This window comes from Pleurodeles waltl, chromosome 7, assembly GCF_031143425.1.
Source record: "Pleurodeles waltl isolate 20211129_DDA chromosome 7, aPleWal1.hap1.20221129, whole genome shotgun sequence".
In the NCBI taxonomy this organism is placed as follows: Eukaryota; Metazoa; Chordata; class Amphibia; order Caudata; family Salamandridae; genus Pleurodeles; species Pleurodeles waltl.
This window is the reverse complement of record NC_090446.1, coordinates 1,307,516,653-1,307,531,843: the sequence shown is the minus strand read 5'-3', so window position 1 is coordinate 1,307,531,843 and position 15,191 is coordinate 1,307,516,653. Positions and strand designations below refer to the sequence as shown.

The following is a 15,191-nucleotide window of genomic DNA, read 5'->3' as shown; positions in this document are numbered from 1 at the left end:
CCCTGTCACCCATGCCCACCCCAGGAGGACACCCAAGGCTGGAGGGACCCATCCCAGGGACATTAAGGTAAGTTCAGGCAAGTGTTTTTTTTTTTTTTTTTTTTGTGGCATAGGGGGGCCTGATTTGTGCCCCCCTACATGCCACTATGCCCAATGGCCATGCCCAGGGGACAGAAGTCCCCTGGGCATGGCCATTGGGCAAGGGGGCGTGACTCCTGTCTTTGCTAAGACAGGAGTCGTTTCTATGGGGGTTGGGAGTGAAAAAAAATGGCGCAAATCGGGTTGAGGCGAAAAAATTGCCTCAACCTGACTTGCACCATTTCTTGACGCCCAAGCCCCATATCCCCCTACGCCGGCGCTGCCTGGTGTACGTCGTTTTTTTTAACGCACACCAGACGGCGCCGGCGGCTAACGCCGGCTAACGTCATTCAATAAATACGGCGCCCGCATGGCGCTTCAGAATGGCGTTAGCCGGCGCTAATTTTTTTGACGCAAAACTGCGTTAGCGCAGTTTTGCGTCAAAAAGTATAAATATGGGCCCTAATATCCAAACTCTGGAGAAGGATTCGCTTTTCAATAGGAGACTATCGAAATATTCAGAGTTTATTTATATGATATATCATATCCATAGCCACGACAAATAAAACAACATACCTTATGTATTTCTTTTTATTTTGAAAGATAAAACCAGCAGAGTTCTCAACCATACCCCACACCACAACCCTCTGCTTCCACAGTGAAAGAAAGGGAAAGAACAATTGCAAAGTTCAGTCGTATTTTTTATTCAAATTGTTCATATAAAAAGGAGGCCTAGCTACATTCTAACAATAAATATGTACATTTCAAAACATGAAATCCATAAATAAAATAACTTACACAGAGGAAGAGAAATGTCTTATAAATACCATCGGCCTTGAATAAATAATGACACGGGTGGGGAAATGTAGCAACTGCAGAAATCACGACTGTCTCCCAAGCAGTCCTTTATTGGTCGATAATTGACCAGCACAAATCTCTCATTCCACACTGGTTGGTAGAAGACGTTAGACTGACGGTTTTGGAATCCAGGCTTTATAAAGTAAATGTCCTAAGCCAGCGATCGGACACTGTTCACGAAGATCTGGCACAAAGTTGGGATTTTTTTCTTCATCATGGACAAGTGGTTTGGGGTCAGAAAACTGAATTTTCAATTCAGGTATGGAAAGGACATTGGGACTAGACCTTTCCTGACAGTGAGAATATAGAAACCTCGTTCAGTTCTTTTTCCATCAATTTGAGGGTGGGAGATGTAACAACCTCCCGTTGACTTGCTTTGGTGTACAAGGAGTCATCTAGACGGAAAGGTTTAATGGTGCATCACTATTTTAGCAGAACACATTCGAATCGAGTAGTCGAAGAGTTAGGCCGGGCATAGGATGACATGTGCCCGAGCGAGAGGTTTCAGTCTGGGGGCTGGAGTGGGCGGACGGGGTGTGGGTGGGACAGCAAACGTGGCAAACAAGATACGATCCTGGATTAAAAGCACCACTCAGAAAAGACCTCTGCGTGGCGTGGTGTTTCCACCCGGAGCTCAAAGAGATAAACCAAGATATGAACACCACCTTATCTGAACGAAAAGGAGTTATTTGTGCCGCGTTATGTCCGTATTCATTAGTTCCCAATTTGAAACTGAAGGAAGAAATTGTGTGAGGAAATACATTCCAACGGTTTCCCTTTCCAACCTCCCTCCAAAAAATACGTTTTAAAAAAACATTTCAATAAATTATTATAAATAACAATACAAAAATACCATGACACGTGGTTAGACAGACACAAAGGATGCATTAGGGGGTGACATAACAGTCTATTTTCTCGAGTGCATCTCCTGACCCGATGCTGCTGACGTGTTTCCCCAACATTCTGCTGAGTCTCCAGTGTGCAAGTGACGAGGCGTGGAAGTGCCCAGGGGTCCTGAGATGCAGGTATCCGTAGAGGACGCCTGGGGGTGTGGATCAGACTTAAGGCACTGGGCAAATGTTGCTTACGATCGAGACAGGAGAACAGGTTGGAGGGAGGTATACAGATGCAGGAGTAGGAAGGAAAATGGGTAAAGAGAAAGAAGTATGATGGACAATGGATATATCGCGAGAATTAGAGAGGGGAGTTAGTATGCACACTGTCAAAACGGATAGATAGATCGATCGATAGATAGATAGATAGATAGATAGATAGATAGATAGTTAGTTAGTTAGCTAGTTAGTTAGTTAGTTTGTTTTAAATGGGCCGGTACTCTCCGGTACTGAGTACAGGCACTTTTTTATTTTGAGAGGAAGAGTACCAGCATATCTCAAGAAAAATTCAATACTTTTAATTGGAGAGTACCGGCACTTCTCAGAAACAAGCAGGTACTCTGGTACAGAGTACCTGCACTTCTATTTTTCCATTTAAAGCACTGGATAGATAGACAGATAGATTACTAACCCTGACGAGGGGCTGAATTGTTTTGCAGACGGGTAGTATAAGGAAGGTAGATGGACAGAGAGATAACTAGACATATAGGCAGAGAGTACAGCTGTGCGTACCAGGAGGACATGTAACGAACTAGTGGGTTAGCTCGAAAGTTAGGGTTAGCTCGAAAGTTATGGTACTAGTGGACGGTGATAAACAACTTTGGGTATCCCTGAGTAAATTACCTGGGACCTAGAGTGCTTGGAAAGTTTATTTACGTTTTGAGATCGGACCTGAAAGCTCAATGTTTAAGTGAGGCCTCCTTAAAGAGCAAAAGAAACCATCAGTGGAACAGGACAAGAATGTATGCATCATGTATGTGCCTGGAATTCAACAGATGGCCACTAGATGGCGATGTTGCCTTTGGAAATCCTTCACTTCGGCGCTAGGGTTCAGGGATTGGTGGCTAAAGAGGCCGAGTCATGCATGGACAGAGACATAAAATGGCAAGGGTGGGGAGAGCCACAGAAGAGCCCTGACGACAACAAGAAAATTAGGTAGAAAAGAGATCACAACAAAGAAACAATGCCAGAGGTAAAATATAATAATGGATGACAGGGATCTCCACAGACACAGCCAATGATCTTGAAACAGTCACACATATGATTTTGACACCATGTACACTTCACTTCTCTCTTCAAAACAAGAAGACAGAGGGAAGGTATTCAATTCCTATTTTAACTCCATTCCTCAAAAAACAGAGGAACAGTTTGTGCACCAAAAAAACTCAGCATTGTAAGGTTCAACCTAACCGGCAATATTAAAATACAATAAATAAATAAATATTAACACAATGTATAGAATCGCTACATTTCTCTCTCCCTATTTATACATCTATAAAAAAAATGGAATGTTGAGCCTCTCTGCTCGCCTTCCCCTTGCCAACCCCACAAAGCGGCGACCGGGGGTGGTGGGGTGAGAGCTGGTGGGAGACACTTGACATCGCAAGTCGAGGCGTCGCACAGGTTTTAGGGGTCAGAGCTCTTGAGTGGTAGCGGCGAAGGTGTCTGTGCCTCACAACTTAACGTGCATCAGCACCCGAGAGGCCCAGTCCAAGAAAAGGTGGAAATTGTGGAAGAGGGCGTGTCCGGTATGCACCACGGGCCAATGGGTGGCAGAGGTTGGCATCGGTGGCACCACGGGAACAGTGGGCCAAGGCAAGTTCAGCTTCGCCATCTGTGTGGGACAGAAATAGGGGCTCAAGTTAGAGATGCGGGGGAACACGGAAGCGATTATCAAATCCGGGGTCTCGGTCCTCGGCACAGACATATTGCTTACTCGATCACTTATTCACGCATTCACTTACACTCACTCTCCTTCGCTCACTCATTCCCTTGCTCACACCTATTCCCTCACTTACTCGATAACTTACTGACTTTCATTCGCTCTTCGCTCCTTCATGTATTTACTCACGCTAACTCACTCTCTCCTTTCCTCACTCATTCACTTACTCGCTCAGTCACTTACTCATGCCCTCACTTGCTTACTGTCACTCACCCACTAAGGTATTTACTCCTTCGTGCTCATTCACTTATTCACACTCATTGTCTTCTTTTCACCCTTACTCACTCATTCACATACTCGCTTACTCATTTTCTCTCTCATTCACTCTCAGTCTCTCGCTCATTCACTTACTAATTCACTCAAGTTCACACTCACTCAGTGATTTAGTCATTCACAGTCATTCACTTAAACACATTCCCCCATTATCTCTCTCTCTCGTGCACTCACTGACGTACTCATTCACTCTCACTCCCTCACGCATTCATTGGCTGATCCACCTTACTCATTCACTATATATATTCACTCGCTCAAATCACCTCACTTCCTCACTCACTAATTCACTATTTCGCTCGCTCATTTCCTGTCATACTCACGGTCCCCCACTCTTTCCCTCGCTCACTGACTGACTCACTCATCCACTCTAATTCACGCAATCCCTCCCTTCTCCACTATCACCCCCTCCTTGCCTAGTCCCCTCATTCACTAGTTCACTCGCTCACTTCGTAAATGTATTATCCAAAGACCTTCCTTCCCTCACTGGCAGCCTTACACGCTCCGAATCACTCAGTCTCTCGTTTCCCCACTGTATCTCCCTCCTTCCCGCGCTTACTCACCAGGTGCTCCATTTCCTTGGTGAGGTTCTCGATGCGGTGGTGGAAGTTGCTGTACGCGTGGTCCTGCGGCCGCAAGATGGGCGCCGCCTTCTGCAACCAGTCGAAGTGTTTCTGGTAGATCTGGAGGTCTGCGCTGAGTTTAGCGAGGCCCTTGGCCACCTGGGGGTGAGGCACAGAGAGGGAGAGGTCATTGGGAGGTTCCGCGGGGAAACTATTCTTAAAAGACAATACATGTATAGAACAGGCCCACTCAGGACCTGCATAAAAGCAAACACTTCAAACCGCACAAACAAGCCCGCTACCGTGGCTATGTAGTGGAATCCGAGTAAAACATAACTTCAGTCCTTAAGGGGCAATTCTGACTGCCTGTAACTTTGCTCCCTAAAGAGGAACCGAACCTGCACCAAAATGTCCTTCAAATTTGTTTGACGAGTTTCATCCCACTCGATCTCGCCCCCTCCTTAATGACTATTTTCTTACACGACAGTGCAAAAACTACATATCAGAGGATCAACAAATCTGTTAGACAGAGGTCACATTTTCATTCAATTCAGCGCCTTTTACATAAATGGTGTAATGCTCTTTCAGCAAATTCCAAAATATTTGCTTAAATGGCATTTTGAATGATGTATACAGCTTTCGTGCAATTTTTTTGCCTGCATTAATATACAAAATCGCTAGATGGTATCAAGTTACCGTAAAATAATACAAAGATAATTCAATATCGAACCAATAACGTAGCAAATGTTATCTTACTCTTGCAGTAATGAATTATTGTATTTAATTACAACCCCTTAATGTTAGAAAATAAGTTTAGGCTTAATCTTAATGTAATGGCGGGTGGGGTTGCACAGCCTAAAATATAACCCAATGTCCTAATTAAATGCATAAACGACTGTTAACTTTCTGACCGTCCGTTGTGGAAGAGCTCTTGGCCTCCATTATAGGTGGACAGTCAAAATCCCCGTTCTTTAGCCCCCTGGAAATACTGTTCTAGGGCTCGTCAGAATTTACGGGCCAGTCGTAATTGCGTTCAATAGTTCACGCAATGAAAACATCACAAGTAATGTCAGGTTTTACGTTCTAATTTTTTTTAATTATATGCCAGTAACTTTCCCCGGTTCTACTGTCATTCGGAGGCAATTTTCTGACAGGAAATCGCTATATTTCCACACGTCTAAACGGTGTGCCTGCCTACCCTCCTTTCTTTTATTGGCGCAGCAAGAAATTCAATTGTCCGGCTCGTGACAGGCTTGCCTGCACATGACATCATCAGACGGCGCCCAAGCCATTATCTCAGCAAGGGCAATAACACTGCAATCTCGACTGACAGAAAATCAAAAATGAAGATGAGATACGAACGGGAAGCAGTGAGGTAGAAGCTGCAGGAGGTGAATCAGCCCTCTCATTGAGTAAAGGCATGGAAGCTTTCAATGTGACTTTTCTCGAAGCAGACAACACATCAAGGACCTCAGCTGTCCCGGGTGAGGTCATCCTGCTCAGCTCACACAACGTGGCCTCAATTTGGCACTGGATGCGTTCAGCCTGCAACGTTTTTTAAACGTGACCCCTGCTATCTTGTATGGTGTCGAAGTGTTGGAATGGGACCTTTTCAGACTTTTGTGATCTCACGTGACCTGTGTGTGACCCTCATTCCCCTTTGTCATGTCACAGACCTGTATGTGACCCTGGTTTCCCTTTCCGATGCCTGTGACGTCTATGTCACCCCATGTCCCTGTTGTGATGACATGGGCCCTCTCTGTGATTTATACTCCCGTTTGTAATGTAACCTGACCTGTATGCAACCCAGTTGCACCTTTGTGACGTCCCCTGTCCCGTTATGCGACCCCTCAGATGGCCTTTTAGAATTTACGGCTTTGAACATCACATCCGAAGTATGTTACCATGGGTTGCCGAAGTGACATCATGTAGTTATGCAACACGTGCGAAAAACACAGTTGTCCATTATAAATGTATGGCACCTCAAAGCTCTTGAGAAACCAGGAGATCTAAAGTGTATCAGAAGTGGGGACCAATCATGCCACTGGCCTTTCTCTGAGAGTGTTTGGTAGAGTGGAGCACAGCACTCAGGCCCATCATTTGGGTAATACTGTGAAAAAGGGGACAGCTGGTGCAATTCTTTCTGACGCACCCACCAATCCTTTGTCTCCATGCCACATTTTAATTCACTTCACTTCGACCATCTCACAGTACCCCAGGGTTCCATCACTTTCTCTCTTTTTTAGTGTTAATGTGTTGCCTTCGTGGAATCCTTTGGCTTCAAGATATGTAGTAAGCAGTATTCCGGTTAACTATGCCACTGCTACGTCACTGCGGATCGTCTATGCCCTGTGCATAACCTGGCTGCTCTAAGTAAGTCAACCTTATTCCCCAACAGTAATAGCAGTTCTGGTTACTGTCTGAAATTACACACATGATCCTATCCTACTGTTCCCCTCACCGGGGGCCTATACAAATTGTACCCCAGTTGTGAATACCCTTATATTCTCCTGGTCGTTGCCCAGCTTTTTACCATTTCCTCAATACATGTGTGCGGTCTCCTCGTGCAGCGCTACATTCACCATCACCTGTGCACTGGTTCATCCCTTACCTGTATCTTTGCCAGATCTCCAGCGTTCATGGACACGGTGGGCAGGAACTCCAGTTTGTGCTCAACCTCCGCTGGATACTTGGCTTTCTGTAACAGAAGAGCAAATTGAGCTTGTTAAAGAGTGCCAATGTCCCCTTCTGAAAACAATGTTGTGTTTATAAAGCTCTGCCATTTTCTTTCAAAGCGACCGATTGCCAACAGCTAGCCAATGCCCTGTTACTTTATCCTGAACTACTGTGCACTGAGGGACCCGACTCAGCTACACCAACGCTATCCCTTGTCTCTTTGACTCTCCAAAAGCCCTGAGCTGCTAATCAAATGCGATCCACTGAAGGTTATTTCACAGACAATATCAAAGGAAGAAAGACAGAAGGATACATTGGCCTACTGTGCTCCTATTGGTGAGAGGAAGTAAATAGGCAATCTATGAATGAGACAGGCTGTGTCCTTGGTTAAAGTAGGCCTAGAAATTAAGGAGACTAGCTGTCTTGAGGTCATTTGACTTATAAGAGGCCTCGTCTTGTTGGGAATTCTATTCACCATCACCCTTGCACTGAATTCATTCCCTATGTACAGCAAAGGATTTCTCAGTGCATAAGCACCACCAACCCTAAAATTAAGCTAAATTCCCTGCTGTCCATATTAGCAAATACCCAACATGATCTCTGGCTTCACTCTTGCCGTGACACATCTTTTAGGCGATTTGCCAATGTAACACTGGATGTGGGTACGTATACGAAGTGCAAGAGGTGTAGATGAACACACTAAACACCACTGTGATATAGTGAGTACTGCAGGTTCTGTTGAGTACTTACAAAGATGTTGTAGAGCTTCTTGGTGTCGGACAACAGGTGCTTGGTCATCTGCCGAATCTTGGTCAAATCGCTGCTGGGCTCCACAGGTCTGGCCTTCAAGGGAGGGGCTGCCTCTAAGCCTGCCCAAAGGCTTAGCAATGCCAGGACCAGCCGACACACAGCGCCTGGTGGAAAGAAGGATAAAGAGGGCTCAGTTTCTAGGAGAAGAGCTCCATCCGTGGTTAAGGTTCTACTCAATACTTTGCTGACTAACATCATACTTGGGGCGGCCCAGATCTTACTGGTGACCCTGTCACCATTGATGCGAAAAGCACCAAATAAGCAATATCAATAAAAGATCATCCTTTTTAATTTCCAGAAGGCCTCGCTCCTGATATCATTCTGATGAAGAACATAAACCTAACGCAATAAGAGTACCTCTGTTGCTTTTTAAATATAGCATTTCTCTCAGGCTTCCAGGTTACACCCTCGTAAACACCAGGTGTGCCACATGGCCAATTGTCTTCATAAACCTCTGACCTACCATTTGCATATTGATCTGTAGGTGGTGCATTGACCAACCTAGCTGTCTCTGTCCCATTAATTCACCATCCCTCCCAGCTGAAATGAAGAAATGGCAAATCCAGCAGTAACCTCCAGGGCCAATTTTGAGGTTGTGTGACTGGTCGGTTCTTAGAAAGGGTTTTTAGAAGAAAATCTTAGGACCCTGGTGCTCCCTGCTTTATTATAGGCAGACCTGCACATGTGGAGCGGTAAAAGATAGACTTTACCTGTTTATAGAGGTGAAGGGATGAGGGGTGAGTGTGATAACAGAACCAGGAAATAAAGCATTCATGTATTAGTGGAGCACCAAGAAACAAACAGGATGCGACGATTGATATTTTTTTCGGAGAGTAAAACGTGTATCGGTTTGAACCGAAGAATCTGTCCAAATGCACCCCTTTTTCTCCGTGATAGAGGGGACCCCGTACAGTCACGTGCTGAGTTTTATAGGATTTGTTGGGAAACGTAGTTATCTTCTTCCCTATATAATGAGTTACAATGAGTCCTTGTCATTGCTACCTGGTTTATCAAGCATCATCGATCACTATCCACAGAGGTATTTCCACCCCCCCCCCCAACCCCCAGATCGACAGCTGGTGAAATGTTACATGAAAGGCAGTCATCTACTGATGCATTAGGGGATTACGACGAGTTACTGATTTTCCTGAACTTTTGAAACTATCGATTTAGGTGGCCAGTGGCGTTAAAATGACTTGAGTGCATTAAAAATAATCTATAATATATATGACTTCTGTTCCATCTGAAGTCACGGCCTTCCGAAAAAAGCAGTTTTAGCCAAGCTAAACCACAGATAGGCTGATTTTTGGGGGTTCTCTCTATACCCCGACAGGGCGGGGGACTGAAAGAGAACAGGGCTGGTACACTCAGTGGTACATCCCTTTCCCCCCGCAAAAATGGTCTGTCTGGCTGACGGCGAGAACATTTCTGCTACACCCAGGTGGGCCCAAACCACAGTCTAGGGCACGACCAATCGGCTCGTCAGCTTTAAAATAATTGTTTCTAGATAAAAAAAAAGTAAAGAACTCTGTTTTGACTTTTGTAAAGCACCACAGAAGCCCATGACTGTCAGCCAAGTTCGTCTCAGGTTCATGTCTCATCTGAGGCGAGCCACCCCTCCCCACTCCTGCAGGGATCCTAGCGGCAGGAGACTACTGGGATTCCCACAAATGTCCCCATAGAGCGGAAATCACAAGGGCGGCGTGCGGCGGGATGTTTTGGGGTCACAAGCCACCGTTTTTCGTGCAGACAGTAGCTAAAATGGGAACGCGAGGGCATGCATCACTTTATCAGGTCGTCGCTTCCAGCCCCTCCCCCCTCTGACGCGACTTCCTGGCAGACACTGCAAGCACTTGGCCAGAAGACAGGAAAAGACAGCATGATGTTTGTCTTTTTGTGCTGGAAAACTCGGGACTGGTTTCTCTCGAGGGACTCGGTAAAACCAGAGTGCGAAATCCGAAGAGGCTTTCATTTTGTAAACTTGACCTCTCATGGACCCGGCTTTTTGCAGGGCCATGTCACGGGGACGTGGAAATGAGAAAGCTAGCTCAGCGGGAATGTGTCCAAATCCGCTCCGGAAGAGCAATTATCCAGCTTCAGGATCGACTCATATCATGTTTGACGCTTTCAGCCCCCCGCGGCTCTTTTCCCAACAACACTCTGCATTTTGGGAGTTGCAGTTCTGTTTGTCTCCTTACACCCGTCGGCCCTAGAGTGTCTTCTTGTGAAGAAGATATGTTTGCAGTTTTACATGACCGTTAGATTACATTACATAAGGGTCATAATTTTAAACACAGGGGATTAAGTAATTTGCAATGAATAGCAGGATGTTAAACCTCAAATGCGGTTCCCCAGTGCCAAAGTTAGTAGTTCAGTCATTTAGGCCACATCGCATCCCTTCTAAAATGGTCCGTAGGTACGAAAAAAGGCTGGACTGGCTCAAGGTGTGCAACGTGTGGTAGGACAAGTGAGAATCTAAGGTCCATATTTACAAAGCCATAAAAAGCCACGAAAGGTGGCTTTCCGTGGCCTTGTATGGGCCGGCGCTCTGCGCCACCGTAACGGCAAAAAACACGACGGTCCGGTGGCGCAGTGTGCCGCTAGGCCGGCGGAATGACGTGCCAGTCAAAAAGCTAATACAATTATTACTTATTAGTTACTCGCCACAAGAAGGTCCAGTTTATCATACGAGATACGTTAACGGAGAATTAAATACAGGGCTCACGAAAATGTGGAACCTTGTGAGCTTGAAGAAAGTTACTGGCTGGCAGGTTCCTTCAGCCTAAACCCCCTTGCACCACCTAGCCTGCAGAGCTGCCAAGGCAAGACGGAGCACGTGGCACCGGCTCGGTTTTAGCGTCTTGGCACATGACCCTTAGTCACAACTAACATTTTTGTTAAAAAAGATTATTTTCTGATTAAACGCTTCCCAGGACACCCAGCCCCCAGAGGAAGTGCGGGAAGAGCGTTGGGGGCTGCGCCGGATAGAGATACACACTGTACCGCGGGATGGGCAGTTTTCAGCAGTGCGTGGGCACCACTTGTAAGTTTAGCGACCACTACATGTTGCCATTTTGCACTGCGGCTGGAGAGGGTGCCCTGTGGGACGGGAAGGGGGGTGTATTGTGGAAGGCGGTAGGCTCCCAAATCAAGCTCCTCTGCCAGAGGAATGCTGCAAAGGCTGAGAGTCTATTGGCGAGAAATACACACATACGGGGGACGTGTTCTCCTGTGCAACAGGTGCAGTCATGCTGGTGAGAAATACTGTTCAAACGGAGAGTGCGTTGTGAAGAGAAGGTTTGTGAGAGAGCGTTGTTAGAATTTGGTTGCTGTAGCCGGCCCCATGGACTCTAGAAAGATGCGTGATTTTTGGAAGAAAAGCATGTAGGAGGAAGTGTGACCTGTGGGAGTCATTCTTGTGGCAAGATGGGAAGTCTGTGGAAAGACATAAGGTCTGAGGTATAAATGGGCTTTGTGGTAGGAACTCTTCTATAAGGGAGGGTGTTGTGGTTTATGGGAGGCAGTCGTGTGTGAGTTGCTCCTCTCTGTGGGGAGAGTCGTGTGGGATGAAGTATTGGATGATAGCATGTGTGCAAGTTCGTAGAAAGAATCGTGCTTTGTGGAACAAAATGGGCGAGTGAGACACGTGTGTTCTGTGGGCGGAAGTTTTGCGAGCGAAAGCGTAGTTTTGAGGTATGACAAGTGCCCTGAAGATGGAAATTAAATGGTAGGAAATGTGTTCTTTATGTATGAATATGACACACTGTTCTCTCTATGAAGAAGTGCAGTCTGTAGGTGAAAGAATGTAGTAGGAATTATTGTCATTGGAGAATACCCTGTGGGTGAGCATGTGGGTGAATGCGGGAGTCATGTGGTAGGAAGTGGAAGGAAATGTTCTCTGTGAGTCTTGTGGTAGAAAGTGTGGTCTATAAGTTAAAGTCCTGAGGTAGGATGGACAGTATTTGGAAGAAGTCTTGTGGTGGAGCGCAGAGCCTGAATGTGGAAGTCTTGTTCTTGGATGTATATTATGTAGGAGGAAGTCTTGCCTTACTAGTTGTGCTTTGTGGGAGGAAATCTTGTGTTGAGGATGAGAGACTAAGGGGCTAATTTACAATCCCCTTGCGCCACCGCTGCTTGATTTTCTTTTATGAAACGGTGGCGCTGGCAGTGCACTACACTGCTCCATATTTGCAATGCATCAGTTTGTCAAGCCCTGTTTCACATTTTACCTTCACCTGGAATAATGTATGCAGGGTAGGTGTTCCCTCGGAAAAGGCCATGTAGAACTGACGCAGTGAAATTTAAAACTTTTCACTGCCTCATTCTACGACTTCACTGTGTCAACATTTTACCGCCTGTTCAGAGCAGGCGTAAAATTGATGCAGGGTTTTTTCCTATGGGATTCTCCTCGCATTTCTAGAGTTTTGCCAGTTTAACGATGCAACACCAGCAATGCATCAGTTTAGCACCAACAGATGCGTCGGGATTTCTGACGCATCTGTAAAAACGTGCACCGTGGAGCTCTGTATTGTAAATGCACAGCATCTATGGCATCGTTAGGTGAAGGGCGGCAGGTGCAAGAAATCTGACACATCGGTGACGATGTGCCAGATTCCTGTAAATCAGGCTCTAAGTGTGATCTATAAGTGAAAGTCCTATGATGGTTTTTGGAGGAGGCCTTGTGGTGGGACATCATGTTGGATGTGTGTTCTGCGGAGGAAGTCTTGCCTTATGAAGTGTTCTATGTGGGAGGTAGTCTTGCAAGGAAGAGGGAGTGTTATCAATAATTGAAAGTCCTCTGAAAGAAACTATGATCTTTAGAGGAAGTCTTGTGGCAGGACATGTGGCCTGAGTGTGGAAGTTGTGTTGGGGAATGCATGTGCTGCTGGAAGAAACCTTGCCTTCAGAAGTGTTCAGTGTGATAGGAAGAAGGGTGGAAATATGATCTATAAGTGAAAGTCATGTGATTGCACCTATGGACTTCAGAGGAAGTTTTGTAGTAGCACACATTGTTGTTGGATGTGTGTGCTGTGGGAGGAAGTTTTGTCTTACAAAGTGTTCTCTTAAGAAATAACTCTTTTGGTGGGGGTTGCGGAAGTGTGATCAAGTGAAAGCCCTGTGAGTGGACCTAAGGCTTTGGAAGAAGTCTTGTGGTGGGAATAGGTGGCCTGTATGGTGCAGTCTAGTGAAAGAAAGTGTTCTCTGCTAAAGGAAGCCTTGTTGCAGGAAATATAGTGTATAGGTGGTAGCCTCGTTGGAGAGTGTGTGGCGTGTGTGAAAAAGTTCTCTGCGGGACAAAATCGATTTGCTAGGTAGCATGCATGGCAAGTTGTTCTACTGTGAGAGGAAGTGTCATTGTAAGTGTACAATAAGTGTGCATTTGAGCAGTAGTGCGCTCTTCTGAGGAAAGTGTGTCCTTTATTGGTAGAGGAGAGTGCTTGTGTCTCAAGAAGAGAGCAGTTGTGGGAGGAAGTCTGTTCTTTGAGTCGTTAGTGGGCCCTCTTGGGGTGCTCTCTTGTGAGGTGAATCATGTTTTCAATCGAGTATGAGTTTTATTTAAAAAAGGAGGCTTGCATCTGCTTCACAAGTCAAATAAGCGGCAGTAATGCACAGTACAAATAACAATAACATACTGTGTTAGGAGGAACCGTTATCGAGGAAGAATTGTGGTTTTGTGGTAGAATGTGTACGGAAAGAATATTTGTCTCCCTAGAAGAAATATTCTCTTAAGGGTGTGAATGTGTCCTGTGGTAGAGGAAGTGTTTAATCCTTTCATTAGTGGTAGGCACCTGTGGTATTTGGGGTTAAGCAGAAGCCTGTAAGAATATAAAGACATGGTGAGGAAAGTAACTTCATAGCAGAAATAATCTCTTGCTCTCAGCCCATGCTAATACAGAATTTATGGCATCCAACATCTAAGTGGGTGAAAGGCCTTCCCACCCAGCACTCAGTGACAGGTGTAGGATTATCGGCGGGCAGCGTGCCAAGAGAAATGAAACGATGATCGGGGCCAGAAGGGAGGAAAGACTCACAAAGCGCTTCCGTATGTCCAAGATGCTCTCCGCACACATACACACTCATCAATGTTTGCCACTTAAAACGCACCTTCTGTGGCAAGGCAGACAAAGGAAACCTGGAGGCCGATGAGAAATTGGATGAAATTAATAGACCATTTGTCAGAATTTAATCTATGCACCTCTAACCATCGCTCACCCATATCTAAACATGTCCAAAAACATGCCTGGAACTCCATCCCTACCTGTAGATACGTTCACCTATATCCCAAGGTCCACAAGACACAACTGTTTTCTGCTTTGATGATCATTTCCCCTGGAGAGCTTCCTCTACTGCCTGGCTACCTATGGTGTCAAGAACTAGGAATCGCAGTAATTTTCTGCGTAGCCAGGTCGCGTATGACTCCACAATCTGCATGTTCAAACACAGACATTCTGGCAGCCCTGGGCACACAGCTGACTGTACCACCGGTTGAAGGCATCCTTCATCTCCAGTGAGCTCATCGCTCGTTGTGGTTCTGCTAATCCTGCTTCCTCCCCGCCACCACCTCAAAGTGCTTAAATCTTGGAGCAATGCTCACATTCCTCAGACAGTTTATGTTTTTGTGCAGTCTCTCTTTTGTTTTGCCACAGGTTTCAGAATAACTAGCAGACTTCATACTGAATCTAAGTCCAGCTCAGACTCAACTTCCCTATCCCTGCATCTCAAGGAAGGCAGAGGGGGGATAGACAACTGTCCAACCTTTGACCTATACCACAGAGGGGCCCTTGGGCACCACCGTCTTGTGTAGCTTCTGTTTCTAGACGAAGTTTGGAAGCCTGGCTTGCAGCCAAAGAAGACAAGCATTGGCAAACACAATAGGTATGACCTTGAGAAGCATGAATTGTCTTTATTTCCGCTATGCAAAAAAATAACACTGAAATACATCAACAAATGTAAAGTTAAGGAGTTGCACAGCAGTCAGTGCACAGCAGCTCTGGCACTGAAATGCTCTCCATTTCGAGGGGCTGTGCACTCCTGGTCAGACAAGAGTCTTGGAAAATGCAAAAAAACACATTGATAAGGTGCTAATCCAATGTCCAATTC

General features: G+C 45.7%; 1 protein-coding gene across 1 annotated transcript in view; it reads right to left on the bottom strand.

Annotated features, from left to right (window-relative positions):
• Positions 1–762: 762 nt before the first annotated feature.
• IL11 (interleukin 11) overlaps positions 763–15,191 on the bottom strand; it is a 31,492-nt gene continuing 17,063 nt past the window's right edge. The window contains exons 2-5 of the mRNA XM_069200624.1: positions 8,031–8,194; positions 7,216–7,302; positions 4,605–4,763; positions 763–3,663 (exon numbers count right to left, since the gene is read on the bottom strand). Coding sequence (XP_069056725.1) covers positions 3,502–3,663; positions 4,605–4,763; positions 7,216–7,302; positions 8,031–8,194 — 572 coding nt within the window. The 3' untranslated portion in view covers positions 763–3,501. The remainder of the gene's footprint in view (positions 3,664–4,604; positions 4,764–7,215; positions 7,303–8,030; positions 8,195–15,191) is intronic.